Consider the following 23,797-nt stretch of genomic DNA (forward strand, 5'->3'; position numbering starts at 1 on the left):
GAGTTTTTATTCATAAATTACTAAAAGAGCTAAATATCAGCTATGTTGCTAGAATATAATGTTTCAGTGATTTATTGACTTAAATTTTTTTAAATGACAGACCTACTACAGTTGAAAATGTGAAAAGGATCAATGGAGTTTCTGAAGGCAAAGCTACTATGTTGGCCCCTCTATTGGAAGTCATCAAACAGTTCTGTCACATCAATAGCGTTCAGGTAAAATACTGTGGTGTAAGGAGCTCTGAAGGAATAAATATTTTTGACAATTTCAAAAACACCCTTCAAACGCAACATTTTCTCCCTTTATTTTTATTTCCACACCAGATACGTAGAAAATGAATTCAGATTTGTTTCTACAGTAAATCAGTTAATAAGAACATGTTAGTTACCTGATTTTTAAGATGATACTGAAGTAGTTGTCCAGGCTATTTATGTTTTTCTATTTTGTTGGGAGATATTTTTTTAAAATTTGAATAAGTACTGTGTTTTAGGTTGATAAATTATTTACCTTCAAGTATAGATAGAAATTAAAGCTGTAAAGTTATCCTTGTTATAAGTTGGTAAGGGGTTCAGCCACTTGGTTTTTCTTTCTTTTTAAAAATTTTTTTATTTTATTTTATTTTTCCATCACTATGCTCTCTTTCACTTACACTCATTCCCCTTCCCTGCTCCCCCCTCTTGTCCATGTCCGTGAGTTCTCTCTCTTTTTTTTTTTTCTTTTTTGCTCAGTCCCTCCACACACCTTCTCCCAGTCTGTCTGCTTTCTATCTATGAGTCTGTCTGTATTTTGCTTGGTAGTTCAGTTTGTTTCTTAATTTCCACATACGAGTGAAGTCATCTGGTACTTGTCTTTCTCTGACTACTTTTCTTATTGTTTGTTGTATCCCTAATTACCCTCCCCTGCCAGTCATGCTGTCTTTTGAAACTAAGTAGGCTTCATGGCATTTTGTCCATCGTAATAGCGCTTTCTTTGTATCCTTTGATTTCTTCTTGCTCCACCACGTATGACCATTTTCACAGGCTTGTTTGGGTTTCTTCTTAAATTCCACATGCGACTCCAGTGACTGGATCGCACTTTAGAAATAATTCTGTAACTATAAGCAGAAACTCTTCTGGTTTTTGTATGTAACATATCCCTCTTTTAATATAGTATATCTTTGGTAACTTTAAATTTTCTTTTAATATCCTATATAATAAAAGCATAGTATGCAGATTGTCCCCTCAACCGGGAGTTCATCTGGGAGTTTGACCAGGCGGTGGGGCCGACCGGGAAGGGAGGGTGGCCCCTGACGGCGGTGGCAGGTGGCCAGGGGAAGGGAGGGAGTACCTGGCTGGCAGCCGGCAGGTGCTAGGGACCCTACCAGGCCATGAATTTTGTGCACTGGGCCTCTAGTGCTTACGTAAGACATCACATGAAAATGCCTTATATTTCATATTGGATATTTTTTTAACAATTTGATAAAAAGAGATTATACCAGTAGTAATTGAATACTTTTTTTTTCTCTTTGGACACTTGATGGTAGGATCTTCTTCATGAGTTAGTGGTTTGATTTAATAATGAGAGAATTATCCTCCTCAGACCTTCCTCAAGAGTAAATTGAAGTAGGGTAAAAATATCAACACTCCAAAGGATAGGTATGGGACTTTTGAGCCTCTGGATAGAGAAAATGACTGTTAATTTCTGGTGGTTAGGAATTATGCCTGCATTGTTGTACACATTTAAACCATTTACCGACGAAATAAATTAATAAATTTTAGTGCTTATTAAGCCAGCTTTGTTATTCATCACTTTCATTAAGCTTTAACATATTTACTTAAAATTTTGAAGCAAAACTTAAGTATTGTCATAATACAAGTCAAAAGTTATAAATATGAGGACATGGGATTAAACCCATTAAGATGGCCATTTAAGAAAAAGAAGTTAAAATCACTTTGTAGAAATACATTTTATGAGAATTATAATGTTTTAAAAATGTCTACCTCCTCCAAAGATGAATTCATAGTTGGCAGCTACTTAAAAAATCCTAAAAGGAGACAACTATTTTTTTAACTATACATAAAAAGTAGATAGAAACCGCATACTATAATCATAATGATACCTGTAACAAACTAATTAAAAAAGTTAAAGATCCTAGTCCCTTGTTGCCGGGAGCCGGTCCATGCTTGCTGTTTCAAGGGTCCTGGCATATATGGCATACTGTTCTTAATATGTTTGCTCACCTTCTTGGCACTATGTGTTTTAACCAAGGTCTCTGAGAAAGGTTGTTTCCCCAGGTAGGGATTTTCCCCTGAAGTTAGGGAGGGAATAAAACCTCTTAACTAACTGCCAGGCGGGTAATTAATCACTTTAACTATGAACAATCATGCTTAAGCTACATAATCTTTACTCCCTGGAATGGAGATAAGAAACGCCCTCACCTTTGTAATAGAGATTGATAGGATTGAATCAACTAGTATAAATACAGATGTAACAAGACAGCAAGAGAGAGAGAGAGAGACAGAAATTGGCACAGAACCTACACAGAACGTTCTCTAGAGACAGAAGAACTTCGCTGGAGAGAACATGGCAAAAGATCCTGGACAGACACTGGCCTTAGAACCTAGAGACAGAACCTAGCGAGAGAACATGGCAAAAGATCCTGGACTGAACCTGACTACAGAAATTGGCAAGAGAACCTGACTAGAACCTGGTGACTGAACCTGGCTGGAGAACCTGGACAGAACCTGGCTGGAGAACCTAGCAAGGGAAGTTGGCTACAGAACCTGGCTGGAGAACCTAGCAGGAGAGCATGGACACGGAACCTGGCTGGGGCTCCGGACCAGAACTTCGCTGGAGATCCGGACCAGAACTTGGCTGGAGATCCTGGTTGGAGATCCTGGCTAGGCTGCTGATCAACTGAATGCTGCTTCCGTGTCCTTCCTTCTTCGCCGACTCCGTCCACACCTTTGGGGACCCCTGGACCCACTGGGGTTGGACCCCGGCATCTGGCGCCCGAACAGGGACTCCTAGGTAAGTAAGCCCCACTCTCGGGATGGATAGGACTCCACCGTAGGAAGAGGGTGGATAATCTTCGCCGACTCCGTCCACACCTTTGGGAACCCCTGGAACAGGATTCCCTTAGGTAAGACCCCCCATTGAGAACCCCCACACTCGGGACGGATAGGACTCCACCAGGGTACTGCAGACCCCCCTATAGAGGATAAGTAGGGTAAGAAGGTGGATAGTACAGAACTTAGAATGAGAAGATGTGCCATACTGAGTCCGAAGAAAGAAGACTCTGTATTGATTCTTAGATTGAGAAGATGTGCCATACTGAGTCCAAAGAAAGAAGACTCTGTATTGATCTTTATAGATTAAGAAGATGCGCCATACTGAGTCTAAAGAAATAAGACTCTGTATTGATCTTTTAACACATATGCTTGCTAGCAGAGGAATTAAGGTTACTCCTAGTCAGACAGAACGTTTTATACAAGAAGTATGTCCATGCTTTTCTGAGGAAGGAAAGGTAAATGTAAAGGCATGGGAGGAGGTAGGCCCAAGAAGCCTTATCTTTAACCCCACTGCAGCCTTTCCACCCCGGGAAAGTGCAGGATTGGCAAGCTCTCCCTGGGGTGATAGATCAGGCCTCAGGTAATAGCGGAAAGCGCCAATCCTACTCTTAAAATGGATACAAGAGAGCATTTCAGGTTTTTCTTTTTAATGCCTGCTTTTAAAAAATAAAAAAGGGGGAATTTGCCGGGAGCCGGTCCATGCTTGCTGTTTCAAGGGTCCTGGATATATGGCATACTGTTCTTAATATGTTTGCTCACCTTCTTGGCACTATGTGTTTTAACCAAGGTCTCTGAGAAAGGTTGTTTCCCCAGGTAGGGATTTTCCCCTGAAGTTAGGGAGGGAATAAAATCTCTTAACTAACTGCCAGGCGGGTAATTAATCACTTTAACTATGAACAATCATGCTTAAGCTACATAATCTTTACTCCCTGGAATGGAGATAAGAAACGCCCTCACCTTTGTAATAGAGATTGATAGGATTGAATCAACTAGTATAAATACAGATGTAACAAGACAGCAAGAGAGAGAGAGAGAGACAGAAATTGGCACAGAACCTACACAGAACGTTCTCTAGAGACAGAAGAACTTCGCTGGAGAGAACATGGCAAAAGATCCTGGACAGACACTGGCCTTAGAACCTAGAGACAGAACCTAGCGAGAGAACATGGCAAAAGATCCTGGACTGAACCTGACTACAGAAATTGGCAAGAGAACCTGACTAGAACCTGGTGACTGAACCTGGCTGGAGAACCTGGACAGAACCTGGCTGGAGAACCTAGCAAGGGAACTTGGCTACAGAACCTGGCTGGAGAACCTGGAGAACCTGGCTGGAGAACCTAGCAAGACAACATGGACACAGAACCTGGCTGGAGATCGTAAGCAGAACCTCTCTGGAGATCCAGACCAGAACTTGGCTGGAGATCCTGGCTAGAGATCCTGGCTAGGCTGCTGATCAACTGAACACTGTCTCCGTGTCATTCCTTCTTCGCCGACTCCGTCCACACCTTTGGGGACCCCTGGACCCACTGGGTTGGACCCCAGCACCTTGTTGAATAATGTTGGAATCATTTTGATAAGGTTATTTATCTTTGTGGTTCATTATATTATCTATAGATACATGAGGAAATATATTTATGAGCTTTTATTTGGGAAAGAAATGTAATTTTTGTATCCATATCCTATCATTTAGGAATTTTAATTAAAAATTATAGTAGTTGAATATTGGTTTACTCCTTGGTGAAAAATAGAAATGTTTCTGTTTGATTTTTTCATCTATATGACATCATCGTATACATGGTGCCTAATTTTAGAATTTGAATTTTCTGACCTAAGGCAAAAAAAAATGTGCTTTCCAAATCTTTTTGGCATTTTACTTTGCATACTTCAGAAGAATATCAGGGCTGTGTTCTCACATTAACACAAAGGGTAATTCCAATCAGATAACCCTAGGGGTAGACAGTTGGTGTTCTGAGCATACAGTACACCTAAACAAAACAGGCAGGTGTTATATATTTCTGTTTCTATCTTAAAGCTTCAGAATAGCTGTGTATTGCAGATTGTAGAAAACATGTATCAAGACAGATTACATATTTTCTGGGGAAGCCTAGCTGGCTGCCACACTGGCATTTGCCATGGTCTAGGCTAGAGTTTCCGTCCTCATTCATGCAATCTTAAAAGTCTTATGTCTTGTCACAAAATAGTTATGTTTTGGGGAGTAGATTTGCATTATTCTTCTCTGTGAACCTGGTTTTATGTGTATGTGTGTGTATATAAATATAAGTATATATATTAGAATGCAAATTCATTGATTTGTAGTGAGAAATACAACTGGAAAGTTTCACTTGACCCAATGAGTGTGTTCTCTCCTTTAGAAACTGGCTTATCTGAAGTTGTTTAGCGAGCCTGGAATTGAATAAGGGAAACCCTGAGAGTGTCTTAAATAGGCTCTCAGCAGCAAAAGCAGGATGAGGCATTCTTACACACTACTTGCCAAAGGAACTTTAATATTCAAATCTAGTTGGCCAAGGCTGCTTCTCATCTGAACAGCGCTTGGATAGGCATTGCGTACTTTTGTTTTTCTGCCTTTCCTACTTATGTTTTCATAATTGATTGTTCTCTGTTCACATAGTCTTTTATCTACATAGAGCATGATTTGATTAGATATTTTGCTTACTAGAATCACATTCTAGCCCTATCTTCTTGAGATTATTACTCTCATATGAATTTGCTGATGTTCCCAAACACTTTTAGTCACACATTTACAGATGGTGGCATGATTTTGTTCCATATATCTTAACATCTTTATGTATTTGCCAGTATAACGCCCAGTGATCACATTTCTAAGACCTTGGTATAGGGGTATCCCATGATTGCCTGCAGGTATAGTTTACACTGTAATCCTGAAGAATCTGGCTAATGGAGTTTGATTTTAGTCATTCCTAGAAACTTAAGGCCAATTCTGACCGTGTTAAGGTCTCAGATGGAAACACTTTAATTTCATTTAATAAAATATGTAATGTGTTCTTTGAAAGCCTAGCGGTGCCTGGAAACAACCTGGAGACCTTAGGTCTTCGGTGTTGTCTGGCTTCTCTGTTCGCCAAGCTGCAGTTGTCCCAGGTGTCTGTGAACTAATCTGCAGACTCCCTTTTTGTTTAGGATAGCAAGGGACTAGTGTGGGTTACAGTAAGCCAAGTTCTGTTGGATTTAATTATTTTAATCTAGTATTGGTTCTTACGTTTGGAAGGTAAAGTTGGCATTTTGGAGGAAAACTATTGTTATATCGATGTGAATCCTCTATCATGTACTAATTCTATCATAACTATTACTTGGCCTTTACTTTCTTCAGGCTTTAAAAAAATCCTAGTATTCATTAATTTTATTTTTTTAACCCTTTCTCCCTTTTTTTTTTTTAAAAAATGTCTTAATGAATCATATTTAAGAATTTACATAATGCTTCAAGAGCCACAGTTTGTATGTATTTTTCTTAACTAAATGTACTGTATGTAGTTAATGAGAAATTTTCTTTAAGATATGTTAGCAGAATTTGTGGTTATAGTTTCTACATTTGAATATTAATCATTTTTATTTATTCATTTAACATTCACTTCTAGGGGGCTTGGGGACTTAATATTTAAAGGCAGAATGGTCTACATTATAGTTCATTTTTTCTTTCCTCTTATTGGCTAAAGGAAAGACTAGGGATTTCTAGTTCTATAGCCACATTTATTATTACAAACACTTGATTCCTTCTAGCTTTATTTTTCCTTTTAAAATTAATATGTAAAAAGTAACACCAAACACCTTTTTCGAGCTCCCCATAAAAAGGGAATTTTTTCCTCTTCCTTGGAGGTTTTATTTGTGTTATTTTTACCCTCTAAGGCCTAATGATCATATTGATAACCTTTCTATCATTATGTTGATATTATTATTCACCATTTGTGCTGCTTTTAAACTTTTGTAGACAGATCTCTTTTCAAGTACAAATCCTCAAGAAGAACAGAAGAAAAGCCTGGTGGCAAAAGACAAAGAATGCTCCCTCCCACCGTCTACGGCCATCACGTATTCTTTATTCCAAGAAAAGAAGATGTCTTTGGTAAGTGTTACATTCATATTAGAGGGAATTTTTTAATTTATCTAAACACGTTTTATCAACTTTTCAGTATTAAAGTTGTGACTTGGGGTACATTTCTTCTAATCCTATAATATTTTACATTGTTTCATTGTGTATTTAATTTTAGAATAGAATGTCATCTTCTTTTTGCTAAGCCTACTTCTGTCAGTTGAGTAAAAACAGCAAGTATAGGTTGACCATGATTATCTTATAGAGATTATATCCGAGGTACTGATAAACACATTTATAGCTCAGGGATATTAGAGCAGCCATATTGTAAAACTTTTTTAAAAAATTGGATTAATAGTTTAGAAACTATCAGCATATGTATTGATAAGAAATAACCTCCAAGACACATTAAGTTAAAAAAAAGGAATATGCAGAGCAATGTGAAGAACAAACATATAAATATGTACGTACTTATATATACACCATACTTGCTGTTCACTCTATATCCTTTAGTTCTCTTCTATTTTTTTTAAAATATATTTTATTGATTTTTTACAGAGAGGAAGGGAGAGAGATAGAGAGTTAGAAACATCAATGAGAGAGAAACATCGATCAGCTGCCTCCTGCACACCCCCTACTGGGGATATGCCCGCAACCCAGGTACATGCCCTTGACCGAAATCGAACCTGGGACCTTTCAGTCCGCAAGCTGACACTCCATCCACTGAGCCAAACTGGTTTCGGCTCTGTTCTATTTTTTAACCATGCCTGATGCTCTTTGAAAAAAAATCTACTGTGAAAAATAGCCACGTTTAATATTTCTTCACTGTTCTGGCATAAATCCTTAAGACTGTTGAGTATTTTTTAAATATATGGTGTGGGAAAAGTAGGCTTATGGTTGTGAGTACATGAAACAGAGTTTAGTTTTGTATTATTATATAATTATTGTATTATTTTCCATATGAGTAACTATAAACCTACTTTTGCCTTATTCTGTCCAAAATAGAGAGTTTACCTTAGTGGAATAAAGATAGAATGAGGCTTCCAGCTAAGTTTTACTAATTTGAATTCTTATTCTCTCTGACCATAAATTGATTAGTCCAATGCCTGGTTTTTCTCTTCTGTGTCTTCATCCACTAGGCCACATTACACACTTTTTATACTGGTTAAGGTCTAATAGAAATAAGAATAAATAATTCATAGCTTGTCTTAATTACTTAATAGATGTTCTAATTTGATAGTCAGATTCCTTAATTAAAAGTACAGAATCCATTCCACAGGAAACCAAATAATTCCAGTGTACTATTTTTGAAACAAATTACATGATAAATAGGAAATAAAGTTCTGCCTCTTAAGTAGTAACTTAAATGTACATGTTAAATATACTTATAATGCATAATTTGACCATATATGCGTGGTATAACTGAATATAGTTTCTAAGAAAATTTAGTATAGCCTTCAAATTTTCTGAATAAAGTGCATGCTAATACTCATCCATGATATGAGGTTTTATGTCTTATATTACATAGTCATGGTTAAGAATGTGAAAAATTGCATATCTTCATTTATGTCCTTTGCTGTTATTTGGTTGTATATTATTGTGTAATATCATGGTGTAATTATCTCTACCTCCCAGGAGTCTGAGACGGTCTTGCCAGTTAACTATAAAATTAAACATGCCTAAGGACTAATTAATCAGGAGCAATAATGCAATTAGTTTTAGGTAATTTGATGCCTGGTATCAAGTAACCCTGCACACATGGTGTACACTGTCTAGTAGGAAAGGGTAGACATTTAATGAAAGTAATTTAAAACCTACTTTTGAAGGATGAAATTATTGCTTTAAAGGCTCTTTTCTATGAAGTGTCAACATTTACACAAATCCAATCCAAATTCAGACTTTCAGGTTGTATTAAAAGAGAGTATTACGAATTAATTTAGAGCCGAGTGACTAAACTCTTGGAGTGTTTAAAAGAATATTGTATCTCATACATAATCTTAAATGAGTTTGGAGCTACAGTTGTATAAAAGCTACAGAAATATGTAACAGTATCCTCAATTTTAACACAATTGTTTAATTCAATTCTAGGCACATGATATATTATTTCAAGTATATAGAACATTGGATTACAGTTTACTATATTTTCAAAGGTTTTAGACTTAACATAGTACTCTCTGCCGCTAATGGGTTTTAAAGTGAATAATTGTGGAGAGATGAGGATTGATTTCTTAGCTAATGCTGGATAATTATGTTGTATTCAGTATAATAATTGTAAAAAGTAGAATCTTGGAGTTCTCTAATGTAGGTAGTTTTAAAGAAATTGATTATTATAAAGTGAAGGTTGAGTACATTGTTTATTTCTCAGTGAACATTTATTACCCGAAGGTTTTGGACATTTTGTTTTCATAGAGTACAGTGGAAACTTTAAAAAACTGACTGGTTGTTTTGCTGCTGTTTCTCTAGAAGAGTGTAGCTGAGAACAGGATTATGCCTCTTGCAGCAGTTGGCATACACTTATCCCAAGCGGTGAAAGCTGGCTACCCAGTCGATATGGAGCGAGCAGGCCTGACTCCAGAGGTTCAGAAGATTATTACTGATGTTATCCGAAACCCTCCCATCAACTCAGGTGATCACCACCACCCTGGTCTGCAGCCTTAATGACTTGAGTCATTGAACCCAGATGAAGTAAACAAGCAATCCACTAATATTTTTCAGTTTAGCATCAACTCTTCATGCTACTATGAAAACTTTACTTTTGTAAGGTTTTTTATTGTATTAGAAAAACAGTCTTTCTTCCCATTATCACTCAGGGGAAAGCCTGAGTCAGAGAAATTCATGTTTTTCTTTTCAGCTTCAGATGACAACTTACACACCAATCCTGAAACAGAGCACTTTCATTCTTTCCTGATTTCTACCTCTTCACTTGGGGGAAGATACCCAGTTTTTCCTATATTCATTCCCCAAGACTTACTCCTAGTTTTTGCCTAAATCTTTCTGCTTCCTTGTCATTGGTTTCACTTAAGCAGCCGTTCTAATCATTACAGTCAGTGGGACTTCACTGTGACCTTGAAGGGATGGGCCAAGGTCGCTAGGCCTTTGTAGGAGGGTTTCCTCTTCTTACTTTGCTGCAGAACCTCAACTGTGCTCACTTTGCTTGCCCTGCAGACATTTTTAAATAGAATGAGGTACATTAGAGGATTTCCCCTCCTAAATGTACAAATATAAACTGGTGTGTTAATAACTCAATAAATCTGATAAATTTATTCAGACTGTTAGGACAGAGCAGTGGGCATATGGTTGCAGTGCAAATAATTTTTTATTATCTCAAATTCTTTCCCACTTGGGAATAACTACACAATCGCCCCCCCCCCCCCCACCTCCCTCAACATTTTTAAAAGAGAGGAGTAAGATCATCCTTTAAAAGCAAGTCAATTGATCAGAACAAAGACATTCAAGTCCCCTTAGAAGGCAGTATTAATTCTAGCCTGAGCAAGACTTGACTGAAGGTCTAAGAAAGAACACCTCCATCCCTTCTATCGGTCAACCATGGAAGCATAGGGGAAGGAGAGACACGGGCAAGTTTGGGCAGTGTCATCTAAGTAGAATCCAGGGAACTGAAGTTTTTCTTTTTTATTATATCATACTAAGCGTGTGCTGCCAACTATTTAGAAGAAAAAAATACGCAATTTCTAATCCTGGCAATGAGACTTCAAGTGTATTAAGTAAGGGCCCCTCTCTCAGGACTCAGAGAAATGAGTGTCTTTGATGAGCTGTTGGAATAGGCAGGTTTTTCCTGTTGACAGTCATGTTTGTGATTGTTTAGCTGCCTTCCTTAAATCCTGAAGATGGACGGTGTTAGCCTAGTTCAGTGGTTCTCAACCGTGGCTGCACATTAGAATCACCTGGGAATCTTTTTAAAATCCTGATTTCTGGGCCTCATCCTCCGGAAATTCTGTTTCTTTGTTATGGGGTGAGGCCACAACATTAGTAACAAAGAAACAGAATTTCCCGAGGATGCGGCCCAGAAATCAGGATTTTAAAAAGATTCCCAGGTGATTCTAATGTGCAGCCAAGGTTGAGAACCACTGGCCTAGTTAGTAAGAGCAAAGGAGCTATGTATGGTACTTTGGGCAAATTACCCAGTCTCCCCAAGCCTCACTTTCCTCCTCTCTTAAACAGGGAGGGAGAATATGCCTTTCTTACAGAGTTGTGAGAAATAATTAGATACTACGCAGAATGCTCTGGCACTTGGTAAGTAGTTAGCCCTCTGGATCCTCAGGTTTACATTCATGGATTCAACTAACTGTGGATCAAAAATATTTGGGAAAAAAAATTCCAGAAAGTTGATCCCTAAACAACACAGTATACTAACTATTTACATAGCATTTACATTGTATTAGGTATTATAAGCAGTAATGGGGAATATCATGATGAAGAAGTAGATGGCAAGATATGGTGGCTTCTTAAATATACCCTTTGTAATTACTTTAATACTCTATTATTTTAGAAGCTAATTAAAAAAATATGAGGTTAATAGGTATACCAGAAGGGAAGTTTCAAAACTATGAATGGGAAAATGGGAGATTTAAGATTATTATTCAGTCAAGTATTGGCAACATCTACTTTATTTGGCTATGGAGAAGAATAGAGGGGGATGCTAATTTGCTTTCTAAATCATATAGTTGTAAAGTTGTTGAATTTTTTATTTGGAAAGGAAATTGGAAATCATTATATTTTCATTTTCCTACTGGCATCCTGTTTCAGAGATAGGAATTTGAGGCCTAGAGGACTGTAAATTGTTTTAAATTCACATCAAGGTTAATGACAGAGCAAGCTTTCATTTTTACTAGATCATGTCAAAGTTGTGCTGCCAACTCTTTAAAAGAAAGAAATATGCAGTTTTTTAATCCTGGTAGAGGATTTGGGTTTATAATCCTCTAATTGATGAGTAAAATAAATATACTTAATTATATAGGGTTTACTATATTTATATACCTAGTATCTTTATTTTTTTTAAAATATATTTTATTGATTTTTTACAGAGAGGAAGGGAGAGGGATAGAGAGTTAGAAACATCAACAAGAGAGAAACATCGATCAGCTGCCTCCTGCACGCCCCCCCACTGGGGATGTGCCAGCATCCAAGGCACATGCCCTTGGCCGGAATTGAACCTGGGACCCTTCAGTCTGTAGGATGATGCTCTATCCACTGAGCCAAACCGGGCTATACCTAGTATCTTTAAATATCTTCTATGTAGTACCCTCTACATTCTGAGTTTAAAAATTTTAATTTGCTTATGTTATCACTTTTAAAATTAAGAAATACTAAAATCCAGCAGATATATAAACATGGAAAATTCTCTATAATTGCACAGCCTGATTCCACAAATATTAGGGACATGAGAAAAACATTTGTAATCATTAGTGACTATAACAGTAGTTAAAACATTTGTCTTTACCATTGTATACTTACTGCAAATAAATTTTCATTCAGATAAATATTAAATTGAAATTCCAAAGATCAATGTAGAATACTTTTGAATACGTTTCATTTTTCTGTCAATATACCATATGTAGGTTGTACATATAATATGAAAAAGCATATTATTGTAGTTTACTGCCAAAGCCAAAGTTGAGATTGCAAGAACCATGAGCTCTAAATTTTATTTCCTTTGATTGTACTTTTATAGCCTGTAGGATACAATTTATCGATGTGAGATTTTGCTTTTGAAATCTTATTTTTCCTTGATAAAAACTATTTGTTCTTTTATTGGAAAAATGTGTCATAAATGAAAAGAAATGAGGATATACATAGTATATTAATGATTCAGAGATGTTATTTTGATCTTTTATATAACTGTAGCTATATTTTATAATTTGGTATTTTAATGAACAAGTTTGATTGGCATTTAAATTTTATACAATCCTGAATTGAGAATTTTCTATATTTTATTATGGTATAATCTTATTCCTAAAAATAGAGTATTTTAATTTAATAGAGTATTTTTGCTATGTAGATTTTTGTCCTAATTTAATATTGTAAATCTGTACCTTGTTTTTCTTTGAATTTTATCATGTTTATATAATTTTAAGCTGCTGCTTTTATGGAGTTTAGATTCTAGCTATGCTTAATAATAAATTAAGCAAGACATTTAATGAGGTACCTGGATAGTATTTTGAATAATTTCATTCTCCTGTTTTTTTATGTGCATGTGCTTGGAAATTAGGGCTGGCTTCCCAGGGACCTGCAACAAAAGTAGGGGTAATATGATCTCTTCTAAAGCAACGAAGGAGTGCAGCCAGTGCTTATTATTTCACTCTCCAGTAGATATTTTTAACACTTAGCTGCTTGGAAAGTTAGGGCAGAATAACATGCATCTTTACAGCTAGATGCCACTTATTGGCATATGTATATTGTAGGATGACTTTAAGATAAAAATATAAAGAGTACTTATAAGAAATATGTAGGTAAATATATAAATTTTCTAATTATATCTTGAAATTATATTCTAAGTACAGTATAACACCTATAATTTATTAAATCACTAATAGTTTAATACCGTAGGCAAATGTTTATATATCAATATATTTTATGAAAAAAGAGACATTCTTATTTTATGAATAGTTCCAAATGAAATAAAATAGCTTATTTTTTCTTTTTAAAAATAATTCATTTAGCTAATGATGATGTGATCATACAAGATGTGTCGCTGTATCCCCCAAAATCGGTTTCTATATTTTACATTTATAGTATGATGAGACTAAGGATGTGCTAGTATAGTTTGTTTATTCAATATTTATTTTTTTTCATGATCTAATAGCTTTTTTAAAATTCTTTATTGATTAAGGTATTACATATGTGTCCTTATCCCCCCATTACCGCCCTCCCCTCCCCCCGCAATCCCTGCTCGTGCCCTCACCCCCCTAGTGTCTGTGGCCATTGGTTATGCTTATATTCATGCATACAGTCCTTTGGTTGATCCCTCCCCCTTTCCCCCACCCTTCCTTGCCTTCCCTCTGAGGTTTGACAGTCTGATCGATGTTTCTCTGTCTCCGGATCTGTTTTTGTTCATCAGTTTATGTTGTTCATTATATTCCACAAGTAGTGAGATCATGTGATATTTATCTTTCTCTGGCTGACTTATTTCACTTAGCATAATGCTGTCCAGGTCCATCCATGCTGTTGCAAGTGGTAGGAGTTCCTTTCTTTCTAAGTGAAATGGAGGCATGTTTATTCAATATTTAAATATCCACAGAAGAAAATTAATTTAGTACAATGTAGTGTATTAGTTGGCTAGGGTATTGGAAAATTTAAATGGTTTTTCTAGAGCAGCACTATTCCAAAAAGAAATGTAACATGAGACAAATATGTAATTTAAAATTTTCTGGTAGCCACATTTAAAAAGTAAAAATAAACAGATGTAATTAATTTTAATATGACTTAATTAACCCAATATATAAAAAATGCTGTCATTTCAACATATAACGAATATAAAAATTGTTAATGAGGTTTTTTTGTACTAAGCTTCTGAAATCAGGTAGGTATTTTATATTCATAATATATCTCAATTCTGATGCTAAATTTTAATTTGAAATACTTAGTCTGTATAAAGCTTTGATAAAATTCATATTTGAATAAAGTAAATGAAGGTACCCAATTTATTTCCAAACATATTTAAAAGTATCAGTTTTAAATTTAATTTAATTTTTGACTTTCAATCAAGCTTTTAATGAAAAGGTCATAAAATAACAGTTTCTCATCATTGTAAAATAAGATTCCATGCTTCTGACCAGAGAAATTAGTCATTGATGAGTTGCTTTCTTATGACACTTGAGGGCTGCATACTTGCATTAGAATTTCTTAAAATTAAAATTTGAGTTCATCAGCCATATTAGCCATATTCCAGGTGCTCAGTAACTGGCTAGTAGTTTGGTATCGACAACAGAGTAACAGAGGTAGTTTGGCAATATATATCAAAGATTACAACTTTTGAACTAGCAACCCCTCTTCTGAGAATCTAGAAAGTTGGAAAGATATTTGTAATATAATGTTCATCCGAACTTTTTTTTCCCAAAGAAAAATTGAAAACAAATGGAAGAGAACTCTAAGTAAATTATGATAGATAAATACAAAAGATGATGATTTTAAAAATGATGAAGTAGTAAGATTGGCAGAATTTCAGTGGTATTAGCGTGATATGACCAAGGGACAAATAAAATTTTAGTTTGGTTGATAGATATGGTAGTCACATTGCTGATTTTTTTTACATTTAGAGGTAATCTTATATTTCCAAGGTTGTGATTAGCATCAGTTTTACATTTTAAAGCTTTAAAGTTAGAATAAAGTTAGAAACAGTATAAGCCGGTGGTCGGCAAACTGCGGCTCGCGAGCCACATGCGGCTGTTTGGCCCCTTGAGTGTGGCCACAAAGTTTCAATCGCACTGTAGGTGCGCGCCCACATGTGGTATTTTGTGGAAGAGCCACACTCAAGGGGCCGCAGTTTGCCGACCACTGGTATAAGCCAAATAATTAGACCACTATCCTAATATGTATTAGCTGTGTTACCTTCTCTTCCTGACTTTTTTTTTTTTTTTTTTTAATCTGCAGTTTTATTTGGGAAGTCCTGTCTTGGAGTAGCAAGATAAGAACTTTGGAAGGAAGGAGAATATAAACCTGCAAACTAGTAATTTAAAGATCATCTTTTCAGAGTGTCATTTAAAAATACTTGGTGTCTGGCTGTTAATTTGAATTGCGTGTCAGAAATGTGTGATACCAGTTTTTTAAATCACAGGAAGAGGAGGGAATAGTAGTTTCTAAGCTGGAGAATTGCAGAGGAATGTGATGTTGGAAGGAAGTACTTGAAACATCAATAGTGGTCTGAAAGGCATGGCTACATAATTTGTAAAGGTGTAAAGAGACTGACAGTCTGAATCAGTTCTGTTGAATTACAAAAATTAAAAATCCTTTGATTCTGAAAATAAGATACACCTTTCCCAGGAAACTAATTTAGTTACTAATATGCATTTTAAATAATTCACATGTTATGTTATGCTACCAAATCCATTGAAAGGATCATTTTACTGGCATCTTATTTACAGGTAAGGTTAGCTTCTATTTTAAGAATAAATTATTTTCAACACATTAACTTGATATTTGGAATTTGAAGCATATGTCATTCCTTTAGAAACAATTCTGGGAATGGTGGCCTTGATTCCCAGACAGTGTGGAACATAATTTATGCAGCATCCACGACACTGACCTGATTTTGGATCGTGTAGGTAAAGGGTGTAGGTGGTGCAGGAGTAAGGGACACATTTTACCCCACTTCTGTTCTGTAGGACTGGCGGCATTGAAAGCGGAACATTTTCTTTGGCCACCCTCCTCCTTTATTTCCTCCAAAATATTTCACCATTTCCAGCTCATGGGTTTTTGAAAATGTTCTGTGTATTATATTTTTAAGTCTTATTTTTTTCATCCTTTACAGAGTTGAATAAAATTAAACTCATTAGAATGTTTGTTCCTGAAAACATTGACACGTACCTTATCCATATGGCAATTGAAATCCTGGAAAAAGATTGTGACAACAGACTGTTATGCCAACCTTCATGTGATTCCAACAAAAAGAGATGTTTTCCCAACTCCGAAGCGAGCTGTTCAAGTCCTAAGAGAAGCAAGGAAGAAGTAGGCCCTGATACCAAGGTGTTAATTATATGAAGAATTTTCATAAAATGTTCAATTTGCATATTCTAACACTTGAATGCTATTTTTTAAACTGTCATAAATTCTGATATAAGGTTACTTTTTAAATCTGTGTGCTGTATTTCCGTTGCTTTTCATCACTCTGAGCTGAGAAAAGTGATTTTTTACATGACAAAAGGTGAATATAGTCTGTCATTTTAGCTTATTGTGTAGAGTATTAACTTAAATTTTTTCTCTACCTCATATAGCCTGGAAATTACCTATCTTTTATAGGTAATTAATACTGTCTTTAAGTATATGACAGTTTATGTGATTAATGAAAATGAAAGCAAATTCTAGTATAAATGCCTCCCAAACTGGTGTGTGTTTCATTCTCTCATTCATCAGCTCAGGTACAGGGTAATCATGGTTCCTGGTCCTGAGCGTATGCCAGTGCACTTTTTGCAAGATCAGAGAAAGACCATGAATTTAGTATTATTTTAGGTGGCACATTTTATTTAAAAAAACACTTTGAAAATTATTTCTGTGTCTGGTGTGAGAAAAATACTATTCTTTGGCAATGTGACTATTAAATGATGGTATGCTAGTACATTTGAAAATTTGGCCTTCAGTATCTTCCAGGTCAAAAATTACAGGACTCCATATGTGTTTGTGAAAACTAATAATTAACTAAAAATTATTTTAGTTCCTAGATGATAAATTCAGCATGGTTGTAGGCGGTTACTAATATTTATATTGGAGAATTAAGAGCTCCATTTCAGTTCTAATGTAATCATTATAGGCTTTCCAACAGTTAAACTCCTTTTCTCAATAGAACTGGTCTTTAACTACTAGAAGCCTGTTGCACAAAGATTCGCGCAATAGGCCTTCCTTCCCCTGGCTGCCGGCACCGGTTTTCCTCCGGCACCTGGGACCCAGGCCTTTGGTCCGGCCGCAGCGGAGAAGCCACGCCTCTTCAGTCTTCAGTCTGCACTCCGGCCAGAGCCTTCAGTCTTCACTCTGCGCCTGTGTATGCAAATTAACCACCATCTTTGTTGGGTTAATTTGCATAGTCACTCTGATTGGCTGGTGGGCGCAGCAGAGTGACACCAATTTGCATGTTTCTCTTTTATTAGTGTAGATGTACTTCAGTTAGGTTTGTTTATAGTTTTGTTCCAGATAACCTCATGAAATTTGATTTATTAGAATTCATTACATTATTTTGACAATTGAGTTAGCTATAAGAAGGACATTAAAGAAAGTATATGTTGGGTGATATTAGTGAGATTTGGCTTCTATGCCAGCCTTTTATTTCTGAAATCTATACCAGGTGCCTAAGACCTTATTTTTCTCCAACTTCTACTTATCAATACAGAAAAAAGGTGTAATTTTTAATTTTTCTTGAATATTGAAATACATTTATATAAAGTATTATTTTAACCACACATCAGCATTTTGCTTTTCCTCTATTGAAATAACATCAGTTCCCAACAACAGAGTGGGGAGACTTTGGGGGGGATGGATTTAGCCTTTTTTCCCATTTAGGGGAACAAGGGTTTGGGGGCTGGGAAGTAGATTAAGAGGTGAGTGAGCCAGCCAAAGTATTTTTTCTTTCATCTACCTCCTGCTATGGAAAACTACTCCAATGCTGTCTATCAGAGTCCTAGTTTCAGGATCTTTCATGTATTAACATTCATTGTCTCTACTGACTTGGTTGTATCCCTTTGTGTATTTCTTCTTATAATTCTGAGGCTTCTGAAAGAGAATAATGTCAGGACAAGATTTAGTTTTTTTATCAGTTGGTGCATTGTTAGATTTACAACTATTTTGATGTTGTTAAGGTAGAGGCCTAGTCATGCCTATGTTTTAAGGAGGAAGATTATGTCTTAATATGTGGTAGCTGTGAATTAATATACAGAGGTACACAGTGGGTTCTTTAAATATGTAAATATTTTATTTCAGAAAGTTTTCTGATAGTTTTTAAGATTTTGTTTATTTCAGGAAACTTTTCTTAAATTTTACTTCTCATTTCTAATTCTCTCTCTAGCTTTTCTTCACTCAGTTTTGAGTTTTTCTGATTTTGATTTATGGTGTTCTTTCATGTTTTGAATTATTTTCTTAATCTTTTTCAGCTCATTTTGAGAAGTTAGTTTTATTCTGTGTCTTAGAAAGTCTTTCTGGTGTCTGGGATTTGACCGTGATACTTTCCTGTTGCTCATTTTCATGTGAAATGAATTTTCCTGCACTTTCCTAAGAAGGCATGGTTCAGGATAGTTTGTCCAGGTTCACAGAGCAATCCCGCCTGTGGTTCTTGTGTAATGTTCCAAGTGTGGAAACTTGGCTATGAGGCGCCCTCCTCTGCCACTTCCCCCCGGGCTTTCTCCTCCCTGTGCCTCTGCTAGGCCTGTCAAGCTTGGTTTTTATTTCACCCCAGCAGTTCCCGTGAGTGGGGCCTTCTCCTGGGAGGCAGCTTTGCCTGGTCAGGAGAGTTCTCAGGAGCCAGCTGCTGTCGCCACTCAAAGGGCTACTGTGGGCCCCTTTCAGCCACCTGCAAAAGCCCTCCCACTTTCGGATGCTGTTCTCTGCTCATCTGTCATGCTTTCCAGTAGACTGAAGTTCTCCTGTGCTCAGGCACCTCACTGCTTGCCTCTGCTTCCTCCCATACAGATGCTGTACCAGGCAGGTCTTTGGCTTGTCTTCACATGCTTACAGCTTCAGTTTCCCGGGGATACCTTTCAGCTTTCTTTATTGTAAAAGTAGATGATGAATTTTTGTTTTTCGTATCTAGTTCTATTTGATTTAGTGCTGGGATTCAGAGAAATTTTAAAACTATGCTGCTGTTTCTACCATCTTCCTAGCACCCTCTCCTTCTGCATCGCTTTTTTCCTTCTTCTTTTTTTTTTTTTAATATATTTTATTGATTTTTTTTTACAGAGAGGAAGGGAGAGAGATAGTCAGAAACACCGATGAGAGAGAAACATCGATCAGCTGCCTCCTGCACATCTCCCACTGGGGATGTGCCCGCAACCCAGGCACATGCCCCTGACCGGAATCGAACCCGGGACCTCTCAGTCCGCAGGCCGACGCTCCATCCACTGAGCCAAACCGGTTTCGGCCGCTTTCTTCCTTCTTATTTTTCCTGACTTCCAAAGGAGAGAGAATCTCCTGCCCTGCCACTGAGTTTCATTATAAATTAAAATATACAATATTATTTGCAAACTATTTTAAGATACTCATAAAAATGCCTTATAAGTAATATTACTGCAATCATTGTTAAAATTCAATACCTCAGAATAATAATTTTCTTTTTAAATTAAATTTATTGGGGTGACATTGGCTAATAAAATTATATGGGTTGTAAGAGTACAATCCTATAATACGTCATCTGTATATTGTATTGTGTTTTCACCACCCAAAGTCAAGTCTCCTTCCATCGTCATATATTTGACCCCCTTTACCCGTTATTACATCCCTCCCCGTGTCCCTCTGGAACCACCATACTGTTGTCTGTGTCCATGCGTTTTTGTTTGTCTTGTTTGTTCATTTGTTGCTTTCAGTTTTACATCCCATATATGAGTGAAATTATATGGTTCTTGACTTTTTCCATCTGACTTATTTCACTTAGCATGATATTCTCAAGATCCATCCATGTTGTCACAGATGGAAGTATTTCAATAAGAATTTTCTTAAGCTTTGCTTTGTTAGGCATAGTGTTTTATAAAAAAATAGTGCATGGCCGAAACCGGTTTGGCTCAGTGGATAGAGCGTCGGCCTGCGGACTGAAAGGTCCCAGGTTCGATTCCGGTTAGGGGCATGTACCTGGGTTGCGGGCACATCCCCAGTGGGAGATGTGCAGGAGGCAGCTGATCGATGTTTCTCTCTCATCGATGTTTCTAACTCTCTATCTCTCTCCCTTCCTCTCTGTAAAAAATCAATAAAATATATTTAAAAAAAAAAGAAAAAAAGAAAATAGTGCATGCTGTAAATATTTTGTATGCCATAAAAATGTTAAAGATTGCCATGGCCGGTTTGGCTCAGTGGATAGAGCGTCGGCCTGCAGATTGAGGGGTCCCGGGTTCGATTCCGGTCGGGGGCATGTACCTTGGTTGCGGGCACATCCCCAGTGGCGAGTGTTCAGGAGGCAGCTGATCGATGTTTCTAGCTCTCTGTCTCCTTTACTCTCTGTGAAAAATCAATAAAATATATTTTTTAAAAAATGTTAAAGATTGATGGAAAACATCCTGTGATTCTTCTCTGAAGGAGAAGAATCACAGAAATGCACTAACTTCTTGGAGTCAGCCATCCAGTGATCCAGAAATAGAAGATTTATTTACAGATTCTCAGTTACAGGTAACATTGATTAGTGAAATAGTTTTTGTGAAAATACATTAGGCTTGATAACTAATATATTTAGATATATCTTTGTTTTATATGAAATGAAATACAAATATAGATATTTCTCTATTTGCTTTATATATGTGCACATAAAATCAGCAAATGAGTTAATGTTTTGTATACTCAACTTAATGGTAATAGTTTGTTAATAGAATTTAGAGTATCAAGAAGATGTAAATGTCACCTTAAAATGTTATTGTGATTGCTGGGAAGTTTAGTCTACTGATGAAGGAAGTCATCTCTGACAGGCATTGTTTCTGGTAGGTGAGTTAGACTTCATAATTAAAATTTCCTCAGATACTTATTGTTGAGACTCAAAAGATACACACAGTGTAAGTAAGCTTTCCCTTTTTCTCGCTGAAATGAAATTATTATTATAGGAAAAATGCTGAAGATCATATTCTACAGAAATGTTACAGAAGATAAAAGACTTCATATATTAGCTACCAATTAATGAGTGTCATGAATAAATCAGAATGTGTTTTGATGTTTTGCATTTATTCTCACTTAATTCTCCAAATAATCTAGTAATGTTAGGTACTGTTATTCTCATTTTCTGTGTGAAGTAATTGAGGCTTAAAGAACATTCATAAGGTCATTCATTTATCAAGTGACTCCATTAGAACTTAACCTAGTTCTGTCTGGGTTCAAAGTTCCTGCTTATCCCATGGTATTTGGGTACAATATGACTTCAGGTTTTTTCCTCCTAGATTTTATGCTATGTTTTAGTGTTTGGCTTTGTTATAATCTTAACTCAGTGGTTCTCAACCTTCCTAATGCCGCGACCCTTTAATACAGTTGCTCATGTTGTGGTGACCCCAACCGTAAAATTATTTTCGTTGCTACTTCATAACTGTAATTTTGCTGCTGTTATGAATCGTAATGTAAATATCTGATATGCAGGGTGTATTTTCATTGTTACAAATTGAATATAATTAAAGCATAGTGATTAATCACAAAAACAATATGTAATTTTATTTATTTACTTTTATTTTTTAAAATATATTTTATTGATTTTTTACAGAGAGGAGGGGAGAAGGATAGAGAGTTAGAAACATCGATGAGAGAGAAACATCGATCAGCTACCTCCTGCACACTCCCTAGTGAGGATGTGCCCGCAACCAAGGCACATGCCCTTGACCGGAATCGAACCTGGGACCCTTGAGTCTGCAGGCCGATGCTCTATCCACTGAGCTAAACCGGCTACGGCAACAATATGTAATTTTATATGTGTTTTCCGATGGTCTTAGGTGACCCCTGTGAAAGGGTCATTTGACCCCCAAAGGGGTCGCGACCCACAGGTTGAGAACCGCTGTCTTAACTGTTCTATTTTTTAAAAAATATTTTTATTGATTTCAGAGCGGAAGAGAGAGGGAGATAGAGATAGAAACATCATTGATGAGAGAGAATCATTGATGGGCTGCTTCCTGCATGCCCCTACTGGGGATCAAGCCCGCAGCACGGGCATGTGCCCTTGATCAGAATCAAACCTGGTACCCTTCAGTCCATAGGCCAACGTTCTATCCATGGAGCCAAACCAGTTATGGCTGTTCTCCTTCTTCTAAATGCACTCAGGGGCCTAACTCTAATCGTAAGCAACTTTAGTTGTCTGTGGCTACAAGGGATGTAGATATTAAGGTCTTTTGGGAATAATAAATATTTCTGTGTCAATTTTATGTCTACCCAGATGCCTTTTATCTGTGCTACTTTATATCCCTAATATTTATTATCTGTAAGGCAAACATTATAGTAAATCTAATAATCTCTTCTCCTGATCATCTCTTCCCTGTGAGGAAATAAGTGCTCAGGAGAAAAGGTGCTATATTAAACAGCTTCTTTTTTTTTTTTTTTTTTTACTTTTATTTATTTTTAAATTTTTTTTAATTGTCTTTATTGTTCAGATTGCTACACTTGTTCCTCTTTTTCCCCCCCATAGCTTCCCTCCACCCATTTCCTACCCTCCCCCCCGCCCTCACCACCCCCCCCCCCACTGTCCTCATCCATAGGTGCACGATTTTTGTTCAGTCTCTTCCCACATACCCCACACCGCTTTCCCCCCGAAGAATAGTCAGTCCACTCCCTTTCTATGCCCCTGATTCTGTTATAATCACCAGTTTATTCTGTTCATCAGATTATTTATTCACTTGATTTTTAGATTTACTTATTGATAGATGTGTATTTGTTGTTCATAGTTTGTATCTTTACCTTTTTCTTCTTCTTCCTCTTCTTAAAGGATACCTTTCAGCTTTCATATAATACTGGTATAGTGGTGATGAACTCCTTTAGCTTTTTCTTATCTGTGAATCTCTTTATCTGACCTTCAATTCTGAATGATAGCTTTGCTGGATAAAGTAATCTTGGTTGTAGATTCTTGGTATTCATCACTTTGAATATTTCTTGCCACTCCCTTCTGGCCTGCAAAGTTTCTGTTGAGAAATCAGCTGACAGTCATATGGTTACTCCCTTGTAGGTAACTGACTGTCTTTCTCTTGCTGCTTTTAAGATTGTCTCTTTGTCTTTTGCTCTTGGCATTTTAATTATGATGTGTCTTGGTGTGGTCCTCTTTGGGTTCCTTTTGTTTGGGGTTCTCTGCGCTTCCTGGACTTGTAGGTCT

General features: G+C 36.5%; 1 protein-coding gene across 1 annotated transcript in view; it reads left to right on the plus strand.

Annotated features, from left to right (window-relative positions):
* The window catches only part of WRN (WRN RecQ like helicase), a 129,066-nt gene that overhangs the window by 101,064 nt on the left and 4,205 nt on the right, over nt 1-23,797 (plus strand). Inside the window, exons 30-33 of the mRNA XM_081083049.1 lie at nt 101-215; nt 7,012-7,143; nt 9,574-9,736; nt 16,595-16,809. Coding sequence (XP_080939175.1) covers nt 101-215; nt 7,012-7,143; nt 9,574-9,736; nt 16,595-16,809 — 625 coding nt within the window. The remainder of the gene's footprint in view (nt 1-100; nt 216-7,011; nt 7,144-9,573; nt 9,737-16,594; nt 16,810-23,797) is intronic.

Source organism: Myotis nattereri (assembly GCF_964212035.1).
Source record: "Myotis nattereri genome assembly, chromosome: 2".
Lineage (NCBI taxonomy): Eukaryota > Metazoa > Chordata > Mammalia > Chiroptera > Vespertilionidae > Myotis > Myotis nattereri.